Source organism: Polistes canadensis, unplaced genomic scaffold, assembly GCF_001313835.1.
Source record: "Polistes canadensis isolate GaletaPanama2010 unplaced genomic scaffold, ASM131383v1 scaffold_36, whole genome shotgun sequence".
NCBI classification, from domain to species: domain Eukaryota; kingdom Metazoa; phylum Arthropoda; class Insecta; order Hymenoptera; family Vespidae; genus Polistes; species Polistes canadensis.
Genome location: NW_014569583.1, coordinates 393,615 through 416,822, shown reverse-complemented (window position 1 = coordinate 416,822; position 23,208 = coordinate 393,615). Strand labels below are relative to the sequence as shown.

Below are 23,208 nucleotides of genomic sequence, written 5' to 3'. Positions count from 1 at the left end.
CTTTTCCCAACATTAACCGTTAGTTCAGATAGTTTTGGAATTCTTCACTGATAACTTGAAAGTATGCTTAAGTGCGTGTATACCCTGTCGCATAAGAATTTTTAGGGTTGTCTAACCACAATCTTTTTCTAATCTATATCCATGGGTTTTTGTTTTTATCTATTTTTAATTTTAATACTAAAGTGTACTTTCAATCTTTCTGCTTATAAAAAAATATAATAATAATATTTTTTTAACCGATATAAATCAAATCTACGTTCGTAATTAATTAATATTAATAATCAAACGATTATATATATATACAAGTAACGATCGTTGACAAATTCCCCCCCCCCCTCCCCAAAAAAAATGTACAGATAAGATGTTAACGTTTTAAAATAAATACGAAAGTTTTGTATAAGTTATACAGAATGATCGTAGTGAAAAGTTACAAGGGGTAGATGATGAGACGATGGTAGTCAAGTGATAACGATGGACTACTTCCTAATCGAATATCACGAATTGTGCTTTAGAAAGGAAATCCGTTTGAAAAAAAGAAAAGGATATCGAACTAGTTGTTAAACGATCCGTCCTGACGAAAAACGAAAAAAATAGCCAATGTCATTTTGTAACTTTCGCAAAAGCACGAAAACGTTTTAGTTTTTTTTTTTCAAATAATTAAAATATATTACACATGACATGCGCGACGAGGAACGAAGATCGTTTTAAAGACGAATTAACGCGTGTTAAAACGCGCTTTCTACTTTAACCCAATTCTTTCGTTCTCTTGCATTCTTGCAAGGTATTTGAAAAGCTTGTAGAAAATAAAGTGAGAGAGAGGGAAGAAAAAGCACAGCAAAGTGTTCTTAACGTTTCTTTAATTTAACGTCAAGTTACTTTGGCAAAAGGTACTTGGTCAAAAATGAAAGAATATCTAACGTAAAAGAACTAATTAACTCGTTCAAAGAAAACCCTCTAATATTACATTCATTCACCTTACTCTCTCTTTCTCTCTCTCTCTCTTTCTCTCTGTTGTTCAACTATATATCCCCACTTTTTTCACCCTCAAAAGCGTCCAGGACTTCTTTAAAACCAGAGTCGGGGATATCAAAGACCTCTGAAAACGAGGGCGTGATTTAAAGAGACGAATGGTTTCGATGGTGCTTGATGTAAGGTTTGCCGACTTGTCTGCATTAAAAAAAAAAAAAAAAAAAGAAAAAAGGGAAGAAAGAAAAAAGAAAAAAGAAAAATATAAAAAATATATAGAGAAAAGAAAAAGAACGTGTGTGGAAATTGTACGAACCCGTAGGTGTTGGCAAAAGTTCTCTCTCTCTCTCTCTCTCTCTCTCTCTCAGCACGAGTGGACGCGTGTCGGTTCTCGTGATAGGAAGAACCGAACGACAGAATGACGAAAGAACGAGAGAAATCGAGGGAGGATACAACAGAGAAAGAGAGAGAAATTGAGAGAGAAAAAAGAGAGAAAAAGAGAGAGAGAGAAGATATTGAGGTACGAGAAGAAGGACTGTAAAAGAGAATGCGTGGGAGGTTTTCAAAGGGCCAGCAAGAGAGAAAAAGAGATAGAGTGTAAAGACAAATAACTCGGTGAGAGACGGATAATCCAATCTACGAAGGAGAAAAGGAGAGAGTTGGATTTTTGATTACAAAGAGGAGGTAAGTCGCCTGAAGGTGCGACAAGACGTGAAGGGGAACGAGGTGCAAGGGGAAGAGGCAGCAAAAGAGAAAGAGAGAGAGAGAGAGAGAGAGAGTGATAGAAATAAGAAGACTGGAAAGAGACCGGAACAGTTATGGATGGTCAGTAGAGTGGGGGACAGAAAGAGAAAGACTGATCGAGATACTTGATAGGTGAAAGAGAGACAGCGAAAGGAATCGAGATGACTATAGGCGCTTACGTTAGAGAGGAAGAAAGATCGAGTTAGTCCGAAGAACCGAGAAAGAAAGAGTGAGAGAGTGAGAGAGTGAGTAAGTGAGACAGAGAAATAGAAGGAGAAGGCACGAGAGAGGGAATGAGAGAGTGAGATAGAGATCGAGCGTGCCGGGAACGACGTAAGAACGTAGGAAGGAAGGAGAGTCTCTCGTGTCGTTCGTGCTTGCATTGCTTTTCGAAGCTCGCGCGCGAAAGGTTCGTTCGTTCGTATTACTTGTGATTACATTTTTTTTTGCCGGTATAATAATATAAAACACGTGAAAAAGGATTTATTTAACGAATATATACTTTCCTTAGTTTTTCTTGTTTATATATCTATTTGTCATTTCTTTTTCTATCCTTATCTTTCTCCATATATCTATCTATCTATCTATCTATTTATCTTTTTCGGTGCGTGACTTTAAAACGAGAAGAAAGTGTGCTACTATTTCAGACGCGTTATTTATTAATCGAATATTGGTATTGTTTATTTGTTCACGATTTTCGTTTAGCTCTCTTTTTCTTTTTCCCCTTTCTCTCTCTCTCTCTCTCTCTCTCTCTCTCTCACTCTCTTTTTCATAATCTCGATATTTGAAATATTAAAACGTGGTGAAAGGACTATGTTGTTGTTGTTGGTTGTTGTTGTTTATCAATCCTTTTGATACTCGTTAATAAAACGTGATTTTAAATTAAAAAAAAAACAAAAACAGAATCTCTTCATCGTATATCTGGTTACTCCTAGTACTACCTCCTGTTCTCTCGGAAATCATCATACGTATTAATTTATTCAACCCTAAGCGAGAGGGAGGGAGAGGGTGGTGGGCCAAAAGCGAGCCCGCGTATTTTTGGTATACGCGGACGGATAATTCAGCGTGGCTTCTCTCTTTAAGGTCAAGCTGGGACGAAAAGAGAGAAAGGTCGCGCGCAAATAAACACCGAAGAGAAGAAAAAGCCGCTAGCGGAAGGACTCTTCTACTCGTTAAGGGGTCACGGAGAAAGGTATCTATATCGTTCTCTCTTGGTTACATGATTTTCCACATGCTACTAGGATATGTGCATGTATTACATACATACGTTAATAAATCCTGTTGCAAACAACGCGTCGTCATTCGTCCCCCATAATATCGTCAATCTTTTTTTCTTCCTTTATCTTATTTTCATATAAAATTTCTTTTTGTTTTTTTTTTTCTTATATTTAATATCTTTTGATCGCGATAAAAGAAAAATTATTATATTTATCGTAGTGTTAAAAATAATTCAAAGTTTATCTTAGGATATATTGATTTTAAAATAATTTCAATGAAAGATCAAATGGGAAAATATATGTATATTGAAGTATATAAATCTCTTTCCAATTTCTCATTGATGATAAGTAAATATTGTGAATAAATATTTATATGTATGTATACGGATGAAATAATCGCGATTCGATATTATAAAGGAATCGATGAATTTTCTTTTATCGTTAATCGTGAACTATATTAGCGATAGAATTAACATTTTCCATAGAATCGCGTCACCGAGTATTATCGATGATATCATCGGTAAATAAACTTGACCACAGAGTTTATCGAATAACGATTATCGATCTGCTTCTATCTGACTTCAATAACTGACTACAAAGTTTCAATATTGCGTGCCTGTATCTGTTACAATAAAATAATACAAGAGATTGCATTTTGCTTTTTCTTTTATCGATATCTTATCAAATCATTTTTTGCTTATCGAATATCTATTAAAAATCTTTCTCTTATTCTATACGTGCATATGATTTCAATCGTGAACTTGAAATAGAGTTCTATTTAAACGCGATATACTGTTATAAACAAAACAAAAAAAATAGATTATTAAAAGAAAAAATATAAAAAAAAAAATATCTTTACACGCGCGAGTTTCTCGAAGATCGATTTGTTTAAAACGACGAGAGGAGTATCCTTGGAATCTGGTAGCCCTAGATACCTTTGAAACGTTAAATGCAAATTAAACCACCAAGAGACAGCCTAATCGCTTGCTATACTTGGCAAAACTGTCATTAATACGTTTAAGGAAATATCCTGCGTAATGGCTATGTACACACCGACCACCAATTTGTGTTCGATAATTCATAACAACGAAAGTTTCTTCAGGATATTATAGTAAAAGAAAAGTCAATGAAGTAAATTAAAAGATGACTATATGTTTTTTCTTGTTTTTGGTTCTCGTTAACGATCCACCGTGCGGCCTCGTTAGTCGTGATTTTTCATTAGCATTTTATTAAGCGAAAAATAAGATCATTAGGTTTCTTTAGGAATGTTGGAAAATATGTACGCTTAGCAATATATATATATATATGTATGCACGAGTGTGTTATACACGAAATTGGATCGTTGTGTAGAGGAACGTATGCGTATGAGATCGTTTCTCCCACGTGAACGTGTCGTCGCAAGAGTATTTTCTTGGCAACGTTTGCGCGCGACATCCGAAATAACATTGCGCTCGATTCGCGCTTCATGCCATTTGCATACGTGTACGTACGTATATATGTATATATATATATATATATATCAAAACTGCATCGTCGGTTGACTAACAATATCGAGAATTTCGAGATAATTAGCACCTTTCCATTCAACTTATCACCGTTTCCTTACGCTTATTCATTTTTCTTTTTTTTTTTTTCTTTTTCTGAAGTCTCTCCTTTTTCTATCGTATTTTTCTGCAACGTGTTGAAATTCGTCGTGATAAATTTTGTTTCCTCTTGATTCTTTCTTTCGGATCATTCGAACGTCCCAATTTCAACGACCTGGACTCACTCGATGGTATTGGTTATCATCCAACTCTCGTATCGAAACCATTGACACTTCAACCTCTTATTTTCCGCTTTATGCACCGATGACTCAGAACTTCGCGAGCTGTCTTTCTCCACGTCTCCGTTGCTCTCGCGGTTTATTATCACTTTTGCTCGATCCAAGTAACCGCTCCAGTTTCTCCGTTATCTATCGACGTCGTTCTCCTATCGACTTTGAAAGGTGGAAGGTGGAATACCTTGTATATATCGGCTGATTCTCTCTCACAATTTTTTCCCCTCTTCTCTCTCTCTCTCCCCCGTTTCTCTCGTTAAATTATACCTTTACTTGAGTGGCACGTAGGGTAAAACACCAATTTTTTTGTTCGCGACTCCTTCGTTCTCTTTTACTTCATTCTTATATATTTTTCACCCGATCGTCGAAATTAACGACGAGGGGTGAGCGAGGGGCCCGGGTGGGTGGGGGCTTACGATCGAAAGGTGATATTATAATTCATCTTTTTACAATACCTTGTCTGGTACGTGTGTTGCTATATCAGAGACGTGTATAATATTACATTTATTACGCGTTACTTCGATATATGTGGCGGGCCGAGTGGCGCCAACCAGCCGGCCTCCACTAACACACACACACACACACACACATTTATTCCCAGATATATTCGTGTCTACGTAGGTACAACACGTGTATGTACATTCGTTTGATGTGTGCACCACGTAAAGCTGTACCTTCGCATATTTCGCCTGTCTTATGTACCTTTCCTCTTTTTCTCTTTCTTTAACTCTCTTTACGAAAGTTTATTTCCTTTCGAGGAATACTACTCTAGTACCTAGACAAAACGGGCAATGTCTTCTACTTCAGCCAAGATTAAAGTCGCGAATAGCCGAGTTGTAACGGTTTATCGTTCAAGCATTCGTTGCAACAGCAGCTACAGAACAGCAATTGCAAGCAATAGCATGGTTTTAAACGATAAATAAATAAATTCTATGATTTTTCTTCATCAATATTTATTTTCATTCGAGTAACACGTTTTCTACGCTTTTGAAAAAGATTTCTTTCAATGACCGTCTGTCTGTCTTCTTCTTACCCCCTTTTGGAATCCAACACCGCCTACGTTGTAAACGTAATTTGAGATTTAAAAAATGATTTTGTTCCATTGAGAAATATGTATAAAACTTGTCACGTGTTTTTTAAACACAACGATCACCTTTTCTTGGTACAAGAAGACTCTCCTTACGAGAGTGTTGAGAAGTCACCGGTAGATATTTATTATACTTAGCGTACGTGTTCTCAGATAATCAGGAATCGAATCTGCCAATCATTTCCCGTTTACGATATAAATCATCCATCAAATTGTCCGAAGGAATGGATTAACGCTTGATATGATGATATACGTGAAAAAAGGAAAAAAAGAAGGGGAAAAAAAAAACCAGAAGAAATTAGCGATTGGCCTTGAAAATCTAATTTATTTCTCGAACGTTTTAATAAACGTCTCATAGGTAGTAGCTAATTATCATTCACTACTAAAAGAGAGAGAGAGAGAGAGAAAGAGAGAGAGTGATGCTATTTAATCTCGAAAGATAGAATCAAAAGCGTTAGTTTGAAACGAAAGATGGTGGGCGGTGAGAGAGGAGTTAAAAGAAATGTATACTTTAAATCACAAAGCACAGCCGTTGTGCGGTTTCTTTTGACATTAACGATATTCGTGCCGTAGAGCATGCTAATTTACATTTAGTACCAATACACAACGCACAACCGCACAGATCCTTTTTACTATTTTATCTATTCAACGGTTTGTAGTATCGTCTTCGATCAATATTAAAAAAAAAGAAAAAAAAACAACACGAAGAAAATAAAAGAAACAATGCAAACAATAAGATTCGCGAATAAAAGAAAATAAAATGAGAGAGAGAAAGAGAGAGAGAAAGAGTTTTTCTAGGATTCGAAAAAAAGTCTCGTAAAGTGACAGATGTAAATTAGTTGCAACCGCAGGGGAACATCTTCTTGCACATCTGACGTTGTCTGCGGTCGAGAGTTACGGAATGTTGTTACGGAGTTAGCGTGCTGTACTTAATTAGTATAATTTGAATTCGACACAGTACACGTCAGTATACTTTGGACGTTATTTTTTGTTGTTTTTACCTTTTATTTATTCTACACCTTCATTTATCTATCTATCCATCTATCTATTCGTTCGTTCATTCATCTATCTGATATTCAAGGATATTATATAAAATCCAATAACTAAGATTCAGTTAAATAAATTTAATAGGAAGCGAAATATATCGGGATAATGTTAATTATGGTCTAATAAATGAGCTGCTAAACCACACACGTACCGATCTAATTTGCATAATTACTAGAAATTTCAATAAATTCTTGTTTTCCGTGTTTCTTAATGCTACGGAATCGATGATAAGAAGCGAGAACGCGATAAAATAAAACCAAAAAGGAGGAAATTAAATGATAATATAGGGAAGGTGTGCATTTGACTCGGAATGATAGGACAGTTAGGGTAACGAGGACGATGACTATGGGTGTTATACCTGCATACATAATCTTATAGGATTTTCTGGAAGAACGATGAATCATCATTCACCCTATTTATTAAAGTCACGAATAAACTAACATATGATTTTCTCTTCTTCTTCTTCCTCACACTATAAAGATTTTTCTTACAAATGCACGTACGTTTGTACGATCGTATATTACTTATGCAGGGCACGAACTTATTATACACTACGGCCTTGCCTAAAAGTCTCTGCTAGCTTACGAAATAGCACGTGGCTTCGTCAGTGGCGGGGTGTGGTCTTTGCGGTTTTGCCCGTTACATCATCACGAATATACCAGACTATCCGTTCTAGTCATGCAATTTATACGGTGGTTGACATTCGTATTATCATTTATATACGATAGCTCGATTTCGTGAAAATCTCTACGCACCGACTGAATATACAATGGAATTCGTTTCTATTCGCATTCCAATGTAATATGTTCATACATATTCGTATATCAAAACAATAATAATCATTTATTGTGTCCTATTATTTATAATGATAATCTTTATATATCGAACGATAAAACCTGATAATGAAAACAAAAAATAAGATATATAATATGTCATATTTATAATTTATTTCGTTTTGTCATATTATATTTTTATGGAAAAATATCGTTCATAAGAATTCTAATAAATAATATCAATGATAACGAATCGTATTAAAAATTGTAATTGATTACGTTAGAAATGAAAAATCGTTTATACCTGCACACAAGAACCAAACAAGAATTCCTGAAATAGTTTCGTATGAGGGACCTTCGTGATATTAGTTATAAAATACGTAGAATCCCTTAACTCGCGATTCTCGTTGATCTTTTTATATACATCGCACGCGCGTTCTTTTAAAACGACGACGTCTGCCGCGTTCTTTCGCGGGCTAACTCTGTGTGGCTGTGTGTGTTTGTACGTGTATATGTATATGTATATGTATTACGTGTTTCTCTCTACTACGCGTGACTCAGCAGCCAACAATTTCATTCACCGCTGAACGAGAATCGTGATAAGCGCGTAAAAATACTTTTGCAAAAATATACTTTGTATAATAAAAATAAAAACAAAAAAAAACAAAAAGAAAAGAGAAGGGGGAAAGAAAATGATAAAAAACGAAAATTAATAATACGTCATCCTCTTTGTACGTTGTTAGAAGAGTGAATAAACGTTAACAGTAAAAGTACCTGTTGCGTAGAATAATCGTTATGAGGAGAGAATTGGTAAAAATTGGTAGAAAAAAAAAAAAGAAAAATATAATCGCAGCCGAGATAATAAAATATTGATTCAAGTAAAGTAAGTATTTTTTTTTCTTTTTTCTTTTAGATAGTATGGTCGGCAACAATCTGTATAAATCGCGAGCATCGAATTCATGTGGATTTGCATGACGCGCGAAAATGATCTCATCTCTTATTTTTCACTAGGCATGAATCGTCGTCGTGCATGTGTGCGTCTACGTGTACGTGTACGTGTACGTGTGCGTGTATGTATTTGATTTGCATCCGTGAAACGTTCGTTTTTAATAGAAAACACGTTTAGCAAACGACCCGTTTCCCGAATCTAAAAATGATTTTCATTTAAGCCCGATCGACTAAAAACACCTAGAGTGTTTAGTTTTCTCTAGTTACGTGAGAAATGATCTATGTAGAATTCGGCCGTGAATCTAAAGTGAAATTCGAGCATTCTTCGTATTCATCGTCGTCGTCGTCGTCGTCGTTGTCGTCACGGTGTCGCGGGAAAACTTTCTTCCCATTCGATATATATATTTAGACGCAAAAACAGAGTCAACATGAACTAATACTAAGAAATCACGCGTGCTATTTCGATGGTGTATCTTTTATTCTTATTTCGACGATTCCGTGTGAAAATGCCTAGAGCAAGAGATCTATTTCCGTTTTCGTTCCACAACGCGCGCTATTTATTTATAACTCGTTCTTGCGTTTAAAGCACGTAACAGTTTTAACCATTATTGTATTTTTAATGAATTTTATTTTTAGTTAACATTTAAGTTAACATTATCTAATATAGATTAATTAAAAGAAGAAAATATAAAACAGAAACGTTATTTCTTATAATAAGAATTATTCTAGGTAATAATAAATTGCGATTAGTTTTGATTCTGATAAATGAAATCTTACTAGGAATCAACTATTGTTCTAACAGGATACTTTCGAATAACGAGAATGTCGTTAAAAAAAAAAAAAAAAAAAAAAAAACCTTTTTCTAATTCGCAATACGTAGAAACCAAATATCTATACGTAAGTATTTCATAAAACACTTTAAGTATAGATGAATCAAAGGAAAGTATTTTTCTTTTTTTGTTAAATCCATATCGCGACATAACCGCGGTAAAGAATTGAGTCGTCCGTTTTTAAAAGTTAAAATACTTTGTTCGTTGTTTGCACAACTGATTGCCAGGACGGAATTCAAATGAAAATTCATTCGACAAACATACTACTCGAATGTCTCTTTAGAAACGAAGAGAAAACGAAGAAAAAGAATCGTTTGGAAGAACTCGAGACACGGGTATATATATACATATACATATATATATATATGCAAAGGTGTCAACGCTTTTTCTAAAGCACTCTAAAAAAAGTTTCTTTTATATAGTAAAGTAGTAAACATAATTTCCTCTTCTTCCTTATTTGCGATTATTATTATTATATTTCGTGCGAATAATGGTACTCTTGTAAAAGTACTATGACGACTTTCCGTCATCGCTCAAACTTGTCGGCGATTCCAATCAAGATTGCTGCGATCCGTGCTTGCGCGACCTAGATTCGTGTTTAGAAGTGGCTAGATTAGAAAATGAAACGTTGCTAAATTAATCGTCGTAGAGATACGCGTATATATATGTATATGTATGTATTTATTTTCAATTTATTTTATTAGCGCATTACTTTTAACCAAAAAAAAAAAAGAATCTCTCTCTATATAATATTATAATAATAAAAACCCGAAAGAAATCGAAAAATAACCTGGCTGCATATACGTCAGTTGACAAATATGTGTCTGTGTGTGTGTGTGTTTCGTATTTTTTATTTTGTATCCAACGATGCATTCTCAAAAATATCCAAAAGTATCGCGAACGGGCGAGCTGAGTGAGTGAGTGAGTCATCGACGAATTTTGAAAGATCGATCGAGTTAACGTCAAAGGCACGTTATCTCGTTTACGTTTAAATACCAATTTTTATTCCTGATTAATTATCGAACTGGGGAAGGAAAAAAAAAGACTGAAAGAAAGAAAGAAAGAAGAGAAATAAAAAAGTGCAGCAACGTGTGCAACGTAAAACATCTTCTTTTGCTACTATTATTCATTGGATGCACATTTAAAGGAATAGTAGGTGGTTGAATAGAAAGAGAAAAGAAAAAAAAGGATTGAAGTCAGGAAGGAAGGAAAGAAGGAAGGCACGCTTGTGCGTGTGTTCGTTCGTTCGTTTGTATGGCATATACGGTCCTCGACGATTTTGTACTTACGACCGCCTCTGCAAATGGCATATGAGCTCAGAGATTCCGACGAGCAGCTCTTGGCTGGTGTTGCGTGCCTCTGCTTGCCTGCCTGCTTGCTTGCCTGCTTGCTTGCTTGCTTGCTTGCTTGCTTGCTTCTGCGTTACACGCATGTACGGATGCTGCTGCGGAATATAATAGCGGTAATACGATGGAACTGGGGCAGTCTTGCTTTGAACCGCGTCTTAGAAGCTACCCACCTGCGCTCCGGTCCATTTTTCTTTTCTTTTATTTTCTTTCTATATTTTTTCTTCTTTTTTTCTTCTTGCATCGAACCACATATTCCACGATCCGGTTTAACGCAGATTTTATTTTGATTTTATTTTGATTTTATTTTATTATTATTATTCGAGAGAGAGAGAGAGAGAGAGAGAGATAGAGGATACAAAAAAAATAAAAAGAGATCTACGTAGTGCAAGGAGAAGATATTTTTTGCTGCTGACATTTCAGTTGAAGGTTAGTTCTTTTCGATCGGAGACACACCAATCATTTATCTTACGTTCTTTTCCTTTGATTCGAATACTTTTTTTTTTCTTCTTCTTTTTATTCTTTGTGTTTGTTATTTTCATATACTTTTCTTTCTTTTTTTTATTTTTAAATTAAAAAGAAATAACAATGATAATAATAATAATAAACCAGTTTTTTTTTTTTAATCGAACGATCCCGATAGTGATGTTTACTCGTACCATTTTTCTCTCTTACCAATATTATATCGAACGTTTATACTTTGTTTGAAAAATATCTGACAAGTAACATGTATATATGTATGCGTTTATATACCTATTTACGTGGTAAGGCACGTTGCAAGAAGACGAGTTTGTCAACTTGAGATGGTGTTGTGAGTTTCTTAGTGATAATAATTTTTATCTAACTTTAGACGATAATAATTTTCACCTTGCCAACGATTAACACGGTTACTTACTTATTCGTGTATCTAACATTATGCGTGAATCTCGTCTCGTCTCGAATAATAATCGAATTTACTCGTCGTGTTAAATAGATGAGGGGAGGTGAAAGAAGACAAAACATATTTGTTTAAAAATATAACGAGACGGCAATTTCGAAACAATGATCGTTTTCGTAAGAATCTCATTGGCAAATATTGTTTGTTCTAATTGTAAATTTTAAGAAGAAGAAAAAGAAAATAACGTATATTAGTTCCAATATATAGAAAAACAAAAGTATTTATGGTCGTTTAAGAACGGTAGAAGTGTATGCTTTAAAACGTGTGAAAAGGACGTTAACTATACGGAGACATTCGTGCTTCTCGTAATAGATTCTTTCCCCGGTACATAATAGACCATTAAGTGAGTTATGTATTATATTAACCTACACTAACAATTTGTAAGCCTTCTCGAACTACGACAAGTTGTTCAACAATTTTTTGCGATATGGATTAATAAAATTACTAAAAAGAAAAAAAGAAAAAGTGAAGGAAAGAAAACAAAATTAATTTTTTTCATGTTCACAATAATAATGTAATCTAAACGTTAAAACTATTTTTTTATACTCGTCTACGCGAGTAATCTATTTAGGCTCTTATTAAGTTTGTAATTAATACAAGAGAATGGTTAAACAAGTTTTGTGTAAGAAAACACGTTGAGAGAAACGGAGTGAATTAAAAATTTATTTAAAACCGGAGACGGACACCTTGCATGGGATTAAAAAAAAAAAAAAAAAAAAGCTTTCTCGTTTATCTTTGAGCGTGTATATTTTTGATGCTTTCGTATATCATATCCGTTATAATATATCGGTCGTTTCACGACACTTTCGACCACATTCAATTTACGTGCGATGTTTAAATATTTTCTTTTATGTTTTTTTTTGTCTTTTTTTTCTTTTTCTTTTTTGCTTCAGCACCATTAATGAATATAATATGTGTATAAGAAGTTTTTTTTTCCGACAGACACATGGGTTGTTGTGTCGGTTCGATCACTCGGGAGTATTAAATTTATGGTGATCAATCGAACATGTAATTAACACCTGTCTTCGTTTAGCATCTGCCTGCCCTTAGTTCTTGTCTTCGTTTTTTATAAGTAAAACTCAATATTTTTACTACCCTTGTAATATATCAATGGCATTTTAATAAATAATATAACACAAGTCATTTTAATCAGATATGCTTTGGAAAGATCGAAAACAAAGATATGCGTTAGCTTTTGAGTTCTTTCTACGGTATCATTTCGGTTTTTTTTTTTTTTTCGAATACACTATCATTACATCTTAAAACGTCGGTGCTGGCTGTATATGTGTTTGTGTGTGCACCGTATTAATTATATAATTCAATATGCCGATATTTAACAATTTTTATGAATAATTTCTACACACGAGTTTCTATTTATCATTTATTTTGAATCATTAATAAAATAAATTCGATTAAACGAATATTATAATATTGTTGTACGCCAATCATAAATAAGGAAAATGAATGATTGCGTTGCGGTATCGATTGATTTATTAAAAATGTAACATTACGATTATTTGTGTCGATTAAGATGGACAGGTCACGTACGTGACGTGTATGTGTGTGAATAAAAATACTAATTCAAGTGATAGACCCCTAATGGGAAAAGACTATTGGTAAGACCAAAACGTAAAGGGGGACAAAAATATTCAAATAGATCTTAACGAAATAAAGTACTGAGGGTCATGAATGAAATGATTTTGCGCAGGGACGAGAACATTCGGTGGGATTTCATATTTGTAACAATGAATTTTAGAATTATTAACTCCAATTAATAATAATAATAATAATAATAATAATAATATGCAAGATTATTAATAGCAGTGTTATTTCAACGTTCACACATTAATCAAAATTATTTTCAACAATTAACGCCGAATACGATTGTAATCGTAAAAGGGATTTATAATAAATCCCTTTAAAATCGTTAATTTATATTTTTAAAGATAAAGAATATTCGTTTAGAGAGATATTGCTCAAGCCAAGAGTTAGCCATTGATTATAATATATTATATCTACGACAATTTAGCATAGATTTCTGTTACGTAATCCAGCTGCATGACACTGATTCGTGGACTCTCGTCTTATCTTATGACGTCATAATAGCAATTTCACAATGATCTCTATGTGGTTCGTCTGGAGTGGCGGAAGAGGGGAGGGGGTGGTTGGGTCTGGTCTAACCTTTTCTACCTTGTTGCGGTTTCTAATCTATTTTTTTTTTTTTTAAGGCGATAGATAAAACTTAGCGTTTCCGCGGAAGCGAAGATTAATAAAGAAAATATTGACTTTGTTAATAATCGTTTTCCGGGGACTGATAAGGTTTTGATTTATCAAACGAATCTTCCCATATAAGGTATCAAATGTGTTGTTTAAACGATTAATAAGAATAACCTCTGACTCATAATTGGTTTAAGAATTGTGCACACATCACATGCATATGTATTATATTTTATATTCCTCTGTTAGCATATTAAAGAATATTCTTAGAAAAAATGTCTTGTCACTGTCGCGAGATTGCAAATGCTTTTGATAATCTCTTCTAAATGCTATTTAGTCTGCGGGATTGATAATTACTAGCTGTATAACTGATACGCCTATTGGTCTGTCGTTTATTCTTGAGCGATGCAATTATGATTATGCTTTATGCGAATCTTTCTTATTATCGTGCACTTTATTAAAGCATTAATTATTGCTTTATGTTTGTTCAATCGAATTTTTATAATTATTCTTTGAAATTGTTTAACAACAACGAAACCGTATTCAAAATATATTCAACATTAATTTCGATCTTGAATTTTACAAATTATTCCTAATTATTGTGTTATTAATTAAAAAATAATAAATTTAATTGTTTATTAAACAAATCAACAATTTAAACGAATAATTGCGTAGCGAAATGAACGATAAATGTTACAATCGAGGATCTATTGGGTGGGAGGAAGAAATCGAATAAAAGATTACAAAGATCACGATCGACGTTGTAAAAGGGAGAGAGAGAAAAAAAGTAAAAAAGGAAAAAAAAAATAAAGAAAAGTAATAGAACACGAAAAGGGAAAGTTTAATGTCAAGCCATGTTTGGCGTTCGACGAATAGAAACGATTTGCTTAGAAGACGTTAAAAGGAAACACGATTTCGTGAGATACGAGCGTAGTAACAGTCGGCACAATGCCAAAAGAAAGGATCGATGGTTGCTCCCTTGGTTGCAAGGCGTGCATAAATCTTCCGAACGTTCGTGGCACGGCAAGGGCAACAACGATAAATACGACGCGATTGGTCCTTCGTTTTCTCTCTCTGTCTCTCTCTCTCTCTATAGTTTTCTTTTCTCTTCTATCCAAAGACATGTTCTCTCTGTTGAATATAAAAAGTTCAAATAAAATGATTACTAAAGGTAGAAGACATGTTAATTGAAATAAGAACCTAGCTAATTTGCTCTGTGGATGAATATAGTGATCAGCGAGTCGCATCCCAGTTTGAGTTAAACCTACAATTTCGAAAGCATACCCCTATCGAATTCTAACAAACGGAACCACACACGAGCAATATGCCCGTGTTCACTATAATTAATTTCGACGTCGATCGTATAATAATTTTTATCTAATCGATTCGAAGATTGGATAACTTTCGTTTAATTTACGTTAAATCGGAATTAATAATAAAATAAGAAAGAAAGGATCCTCGACGTTTTCGATTTCGAATTCGAGCATGACGTGTCCCCCTCCCTCTTCCCCATGCCGGTATTTCGGTTACTTCCAAATTAAAGAGTTTTTTTTCAGATAAGAGGTGATAAATCGTTGGGAAAAAATGTGAGCTCTCGTACGAGAAAATATTTTTCTTATTTTTTTTTTTCCTTTCTTTCTATTTTATTCGACTATGGAAAAATATGAGGGTATAGAGAATGTAGGAGGGTACGGATTGGGAGAATAGGATTTGTCGATTGTATAAGCTATTTTGTTTCTTTTTTTTTTTTAAGGTTCCTAATATTACAATGGCTTTTAACAATGTGTGTGTGTCGATTGTAAAGGATCTGTCAAATTTGATCCATTCAATAGGATTATGTAAATATAAAAAAAAAAGTCAAATTGTGTGATAGCGTCAACGTTTGGGCTTAAAGTAATAACAGAGAATGGTGCAGCATATAATAGTTCGATCAAGTTGTGTTAAATTGATCCTGTGAAACTGACTTGAATGAAAAGATGGATTATATATGAAAAATTGTTATATACATTCGTGATTCCATGCACGAATGGTTTCCTATACACAATTATCTCCTTTTGCAAATGTCCGATCGTTCTCACCCACCCTCAATCTTTTTTTTTCTCCTCTTTCTCTCTTTACCTCTTTCTTTCTCTATTTTTATTCCCAAACAACAGAATCGGATTACGAAGCATTTTACGAAATTAGATTAAAGTTTATTTTTCACGCTCGTTATATTATCGACTTTCGGAGGGCTGGGGGGGGGGGAAGAAATGAAACCGAATAATTGCAATTAGACTAATGGTATAAATTCTACATCGTTAAAAAACCTACCCTCCGTGTATAATTAACTAATCGATCGTGATAATTTCAAATAGGAACATTTTTCAAACAAACTCGCGAATATATTTAATTTTTCATCTCGAACTTATATTTCCAAGATATCTATTTAAATCGTAGAATTCGTATCAACCTTTTGAATTCATCGCGTTCGAATAAGTTAAATGTTTTCGCAAAAAGGTGCATTTCGTGATAAAGGAAAACAAAAGAAAAAAGAAAAAAACCAAAATATATGCGCTTGGTTTGCATATCGCAACGCGATACTTTTACCCAAGGTCCATCGATTCTCATCTTTCGTTTCGTTCGTTAAAAAACAAGAAAAGAATAAAAAAATATTAGTCGGATGTGTGATCGATGTAAGTGTAAAAAATACAAAAAAAAAAAAGGAATTCAACAAATTGTTACTTTTCAAATGTTACTCTCTCAACGTGGGATATAGTATTATATTATTACAATTATTATCGCGAATAATCTAAGAATCTCTCGTAAGAAAATTCTAAATCTAGTCTATAAGATTCTAATGAAACGAAAATAACTTGATCAAGTATGTAATCTACGATTCGCAAACACAAGTTTCCGCGGTTAGCATTGAATACTTAATCGTTTCTCAAGAGCGAAATCTAGACGCTTAGTAGAAGATAATATGCATGATCATATTCCAAGTTGCCTCGCTCACATTTGCACTAAGATTATCATAAATTTACCGTGAAACGCGAGAATACACGGCCGCGTATTTATGCTTAACAACCTTCTCCCTTCCTTTACCCTCTTCTCTCCGCCGCCCTCCCCCATATCCCCCTCTCCCTCTCCCTCTTTCTCTGTTTCTTTCTATACACCTCTCTTCTTTTACATCAGTCCTCTCCTTGTCTCATGGTATAATCCCATTCTGAGTTTAAGGTTAATTGATACAGCCTTGCATGGTTATTTAAATCTACTCGATCGCAAATCTCTAACCATGGACAAGAATTATTGGTCATAAATTACTTTGCCCAATCTACATTGATCGAAACTTTGTACATACTTCAAACTATTTTCTTTTTATTTCTGTCATTCTCTTATTCTTTTCTTTTCTCTATTTATTGTAATATTCTTTAAAAATATGAAATATATATACACGAGAAGAAGAAGAAGAAGAAGAAGAAGAAGAAGAAGAAGAAGAAGAAGAAGAAGAAGAAGGATGACACCATAGTATTGTAGTAAGGAAGATGATTGACGTATGCGAAAAGAATTTATGGTAGGTTTGACATCCACCCACGCATGGTAAAATATATGTCGAAGAACGATGACGATGATGATACCGACAAAAATATTCGCACGTTTTATTCATCTTTACGAGATGCACTTCGTGTGCATCATCATCATCATCATCATCATCATGCTAATCATGATGATCTATGGTTAGAGTGCTGATGATCACATTCGTCCTTTCACGCTGATTATCTTCTTTAGTTTTTTATTACAGCACTTTTTTGTTCTTTTTTTTTTGTTTCTTTTTTGTAGCAACATTTAATAAGAATAATAATTATGACAGAGATACCAGAAAGATCGGCTGACATTGTCGGCTTTGTAAACCATCTATCGCTTATCAAAGTGTTCCCATTTCTTTCTTTTATTATTTTTCTTTTTATTTTTTTTTTTATAATTTTTTTATTTTATTTCATTTCATTTTATTTTATTACTCGCGTTGTCGTCTCGAACAGCAACGACGCAATTCGTCGCACGTTTCATGGATTTATTTCGTTTAAAAGCGGGCTCGCGATAACATCTCCCTTTACCTTGACATCATAATCGAATGCATAATTTCACGCATTTAAAACGAAACCAGAGTATGTGTGTGTGTGCGTGTGCGTGTGTTACGGTTTATAAAACGTGCCGCGAGATGATCTCGCTTTTGAGATTGCAATTTAACGCGTAAATCCTTCCAATTTTGTAAAATTTTCTTTTCGAAATTAATTATACCGAGTTTAACCTTAATCGTGGTTGTACTCATAAATTTTTAACTATGTTATATTGATTCGAATATAGGTGGTTACTATTCGAGAAAAGAAACATTTTACTTTAGGTATCGCAAATAATTATGAACTTCTCTTCGAAATTAAAAAAGATTAATGAATCTCTCTGTTTATATAATAAATAATAAATTAAATATTTGTTTTCTGTTCTCTTGTGTCTTGATATATATATAGTTTAGACATTTTCAAAAAGATTGTACCATTAAATTAATGAAAAAGTAAAACTTTCTCTATAAAAATAAAAAAGTACACTTTTGTTTGTTTCCCCCTTACTCGAATAGAATCGTAATTTCATATTGAACAAATAATAAAAGAAAAACAAGTGGAAGAAAATTCTTCTCGTTGGATAGAAATTGCGATGGGTGGGTGTTCAAAGGCCGGTTCGATAAATTCTCAAACTAGGGAAGAGAAATAAAAGATAGAAAGAGAACGAGAACAAGAAAGAGAAAGAGAAAGATAGAGATAAAGAAAGAAAAATTCGATATCTCGGACGAGAGTCCGTAAAAGTTTATTGGTTCTGTCGTAGCGAGAGAAGCTCGACGACGAGAGGGAATAAATTTGGTATAAACGCATGTTAAACGATGATTGCTGGGTGCGCAAAACGGGTCAGCATGTCCGTATACAGATACAGAGTAAGTGAGAGGGACGGAGGCGAGACATGTTCCCGCATACGGAAGAAGCACTTATATGTCTGGCTTGCTTCTCTCTCTCTCTCTATCTCTCTCTGTTTCATTTTGTTTCTTTCTCCCCTTTACTTGCACGAGACGTCACGGTGGTTAGTGAGCTTTGAACAGTAATATATCCAAGAGTTGCTGATCTCGGTACCTTAATAATACATGCAGTTCCATTTAATGTACACGGCGTATTGTTTAAGATTTACGTCGATGCATAGCAGATGCGGGTGTGCAACGGTAATTTCAATTTATTCCAACGAGTTCGAATGAAAGTACTTTGGCATTACTAGTTGGTTGGTTGGTTGGTTAGTTGGACCATCTAAACTTTCAAGGATCGTTCGTTATTACTCGACAATATGTATATATGTGTGTATGTATATAGACTTATGTATTATATACTTGGCCTATCTATTCAACGAGAGTTACGTTTCTGAAGTTCGTTATCGTTAAATTCAAATGAACATTATTTAAAGAAAATATATCACCGTTGGGGCTGTTGAATAAAAATTCAATGACGTAGTAGTTAGTAGTAAGATATGAATAATTCATCATCATAGACATATTTAGTTAATAGAACACGTTTGATAAAGCCCAAAGGGTAATCAAGATTTAGTCGAGAGGGGAAAAGAAGCTTTTTTTCCGAGCTAGTTTTTATGTGTTTTGTTATATTCTTTCAAGGTGGTGGTGTTGGTGGTGGTTGTGTCCCTAGAAAGTTTATTTTCGGTCGGTTAGTGGTTCTCTATATAGTGTGTGTAAAAGAGAGAAATAAGTAGATGCATCATCGATAGAATCTTTCGGCACAGCTCTGAGAATTTCTAGACCGTGTTCGACTTTGGTTACCGTTTTACAGCTATGTTTAGATCATGGTACAGCTGCCATCGATAAACTAGGTCGGATTAACACAGCTTCCGTAATACTTAAATACCGAACAGGACAAAATTCCGACTCATTATTCTCTGACAGAAAGAGAGATGCACGTAATATCTATAATAATCATTTTCTCCGAACGTTTAAATCTTACGAGAGAAAGAATCGTCTCGTATATTGATCAAAAGTCGTTTCAGTTTACATTTTCGAGGTAACAACTTTAGGAAAATGACGAAATTGAGTCGGTGGAATACAATAAAAAGTTCATTTATCACGAACAACAGTTAGTTTTAAGAGACCCTAGGGAAATAATAGATAGACATAAAATATATAAATTTGAGTTTACCAAGAAACCGTGAAACTTTACGAACCGTTGCAAATTTTCCTTGTTTCACGTTTCAGAAGTAGTAGTTGTAGTAGTTGCAGTAGTAGTAATAGTAGTAGTAGGAAGGTTTTATTTGTATTGTGTATTTACTTTACAGATGTGGCGAACGTCCTACTGTACATACCTACTGTTAGGTTTATTATACCTAACAACGTTGCAAAGTGCAACGGCGTGTAGCTGCATGAAAGCGCATCCTCAAACACAGTTTTGCAGGGCAGACTTTGGTAATATAACCATTTTGTCTTTTTAAATAAAAAAAAACAAATTTAAATACGAAATGATGTAATAATATTATTTAAGCGCGATATTATCGTATATCTGTTTTTATGCAGTTGCAGTCGTAAGGATAAAATTGATCGTTCAAATTAACGACGAAAGGCTGGATTATAAAGTGAAGATTAACAGAATTTTCAAGGTTTGTAAAAACCAATTGAATATCGCGCGTATCATAACGATTATAACATATTTTATTCCAGACCATTCGGTAATTATATCATTAGAAACAAATGTTAGTATGATTGATCAGCAATTATGCGTAATGCGTTAATAAAAAACTAAACGTAAATTTTTCTAAACGATATATATCTATATATGGACAAAAAAGTGCGTACTTTTTAATAGGTAATCACCTAATAAAATTGTAATAAAATATTTGTTCTATTTTTATCTAGGCAACTCCAAAAGCAGAAATTGCCTTGAGAGAGAACATCCTTACCACGCCCGGTTACAGTTCACTTTGCGGTGTAATGCATTTATTTGAAGGAAAAACTTACGTCGTCAGTGGATTTGTAAGGGAAGGAAGAGCATTAATATCTATTTGCGATCTTGCCATTCCTTTGTCCGAAGTACCAGTCGGACAACGAAAAGGACTCAGATTGCTTTATCATCATGGATGCGTTTGCGAGGTAAATACAATATTTTTTTTGTTAAAAAAAAAAAAAAAATATACTACTGTATACTCAAAAAACTATTCCCATTCGATGTTTGTCATAGGAAGTATTATACTTGCTGTCGAAAAATAATTTCGAGCAAACAGTTATCATCAAATTTATGTTTGACTATCTATATAAATATAATATGTTCAATTTCAATCCTTTCGAAAAACACATTACTTTAAAAATTCATAAAAATTATATAAATAAACGAATAAACAACATTTCTTTTATCCTTTTCGAATGAATATTGATAAATGAGATTGTTGCAAAATATTACCAATACTATATTGTAATATTTAATTCGTTCTTTTAATATAATTTCAAAATATTTCAAAAACGATGATGCCTTCAACAAAATAATTTTGGTTTCTTTTATATTACTTTTTTTAACAATCGATGAAAAAAATCATTTCACGCGATTATATATCTAATAATTTATTTATTACATTAATTATAGATATCCTTCACGCCGTGGTGGCGAAAAGGTGCGGTATTGGAATCGACCGGTGGAAAGCATTGTCTATGGGAAAGTTCACCAGGTCCGCAGGATTGTCAAGAAAAATATGGTGTATGCAAGAAAGGACCTAATGGTTGTTCCTGGACACCTTCGGTGCCATACAAAAAGTGCATCAAGGAATATCAACGGAAACGCGAACAGGAGAGATTAAAGGAACCTTAACGAAATGTTTATTTTTCCTTCTTTCCTTCCTTATATCTCCTCCCTCCCACCCTCTCTTTCTCTCTTTTCTCTAATCTTCTCTTCCTTTTTACTTTTACTCGCGCAAAATAGAAAAAAAAAGAAAAAGATATTACGAATGTTTGCCGATATTGGAAATCGACCAATCCGCCGACATACCGTAATTTCTAATTGACATCGTGAATTGCTCTTGGAAATCGTCGAAAACTGAAAACTTGAATAGACTCGATATGGTAGAAAATACTATCAACTAACCTGATCGATAAACTAGTGTGATGAAAAGAGAAGAAAAAAAAAAAAAAGTAATCCCAGTTCTTTTTTTTCGTCTCGTTCTTCTCAGCGATATCGATTTTTTTTTATATTTTTTTTTATTTTGTTTTTTCTCATTAATCGATATCGAATGAGAGAAACTTCCGTGTGTCGGGTTTTCATGCGTCATGTTTACAATCATTTTCTTATTTAGAGACGAGAATTTGCATTACTAGATTTCTATACGAACATATTTTGAACACACACACACACACACACACAAAATACCATTGCTAAAAGTATCGAAACATGTTTCTAATATTTGTCGAAATCATTTGTAGGAAAAATAAAGAAAAAAGATAAGTATATTTAGTGCATAAAGTATATCATATATAAATATATATATATGATAATAGTATTCTATAATGTAGGATAAATCTATAAAAGATTCTAGAGAAAGAAGTTATTTGTTACAATCGCGATCTTATAGGAAACGATTAAAGATTATCGATCGTTCGTGGTATTCGATGTCAGCGGTATATAAAATTTATCGTTTATTAAGTTATTAATAATTTGATTGTCAACGGTCAGTTGGTAAAACTTCGTAGTATCCAAGGGTGAACAGTTGGGGGTTGCGAAGGTTGGGGTAACGTTGATCGATCGAACGTTTACTCAACCGTGCGTGAGATCATTCATTTTCCCGAATCGGAAATAGAGATAGGAGAACAGATTGTATAGAAAGGAAATTTTCTATTGCGGAAGAAAATTATTTTGCGCTTTCGCCCCCTCTTCCTCCTCCTTCTCCTCCTCCTCCGAAGATTGTATATAATTTTTCTTTCCCTCACTCTCTAATTTTTTCTTTTCCTCTCTCCCCTTATCCCCCCCCGCCCCGTTAATCTTAGCACTTAATGTATATTGTAAATCCGTATAAGTTATTTTGTTCTTGCACGTAATACTAAGCGGTAGTTTTTAGTCAACTCTTTTTTTTTTTTTGTTTTTTTTTTTGGTTTCAAAGCGCATTTCTATTTCGATTCGAACGAACAAAATTATGATTCGTTCTTTTATTTTTTATTTCTTTTTTTTTTTTTGTAATGTCATTCGACGATCGTAACGTATCGTTTTTATTTTATTTATATAATATTAAT

At 33.7% G+C, this 23,208-nt stretch overlaps 2 protein-coding genes across 8 annotated transcripts in view; one reads left to right on the top strand and one right to left on the bottom strand.

Moving 5' to 3' along the window:
* LOC106784484 (synapsin) overlaps nucleotides 1-23,208 on the bottom strand; it is a 33,184-nt gene that overhangs the window by 2,562 nt on the left and 7,414 nt on the right. The window lies entirely within an intron of this gene.
* LOC106784485 (metalloproteinase inhibitor 1) lies at nucleotides 2,277-22,995 on the top strand. Of its 6 annotated transcripts, XM_014744079.1 has the most exons (6): nucleotides 2,277-2,383; nucleotides 2,794-2,902; nucleotides 20,280-20,406; nucleotides 20,515-20,597; nucleotides 20,854-21,087; nucleotides 21,575-22,995. In XM_014744079.1, the coding sequence occupies exons 3-6, from the start codon at nucleotides 20,280-20,282 to the stop codon at nucleotides 21,794-21,796; spliced, it is 666 nt and encodes a 221-aa protein (XP_014599565.1). In that variant the 5' UTR covers nucleotides 2,277-2,383; nucleotides 2,794-2,902; the 3' UTR covers nucleotides 21,797-22,995. The 6 variants fall into 6 exon arrangements, with proteins under 6 accessions (XP_014599565.1, XP_014599564.1, XP_014599563.1 ...); XM_014744078.1 differs by lacking the exon at nucleotides 2,277-2,383 and having other exon boundaries at nucleotides 2,554-2,902; XM_014744077.1 differs by lacking the exons at nucleotides 2,277-2,383; nucleotides 2,794-2,902 and adding an exon at nucleotides 10,894-11,203.

Coding starts and splice junctions, on each gene's coding strand:
- LOC106784485 (XM_014744073.1), top strand. CDS start 19,093: ATGCAGTTCCATTTAATGTACACGGCGTATTGTTTAAGATTTACGTCG. Junction 20,407..20,514: donor GTTTTGCAGGGCAGACTTTG/GTAATATAACCA, acceptor GTTTTTATGCAG/TTGCAGTCGTAAGGATAAAA. Junction 21,088..21,574: donor ATCATGGATGCGTTTGCGAG/GTAAATACAATA, acceptor CATTAATTATAG/ATATCCTTCACGCCGTGGTG.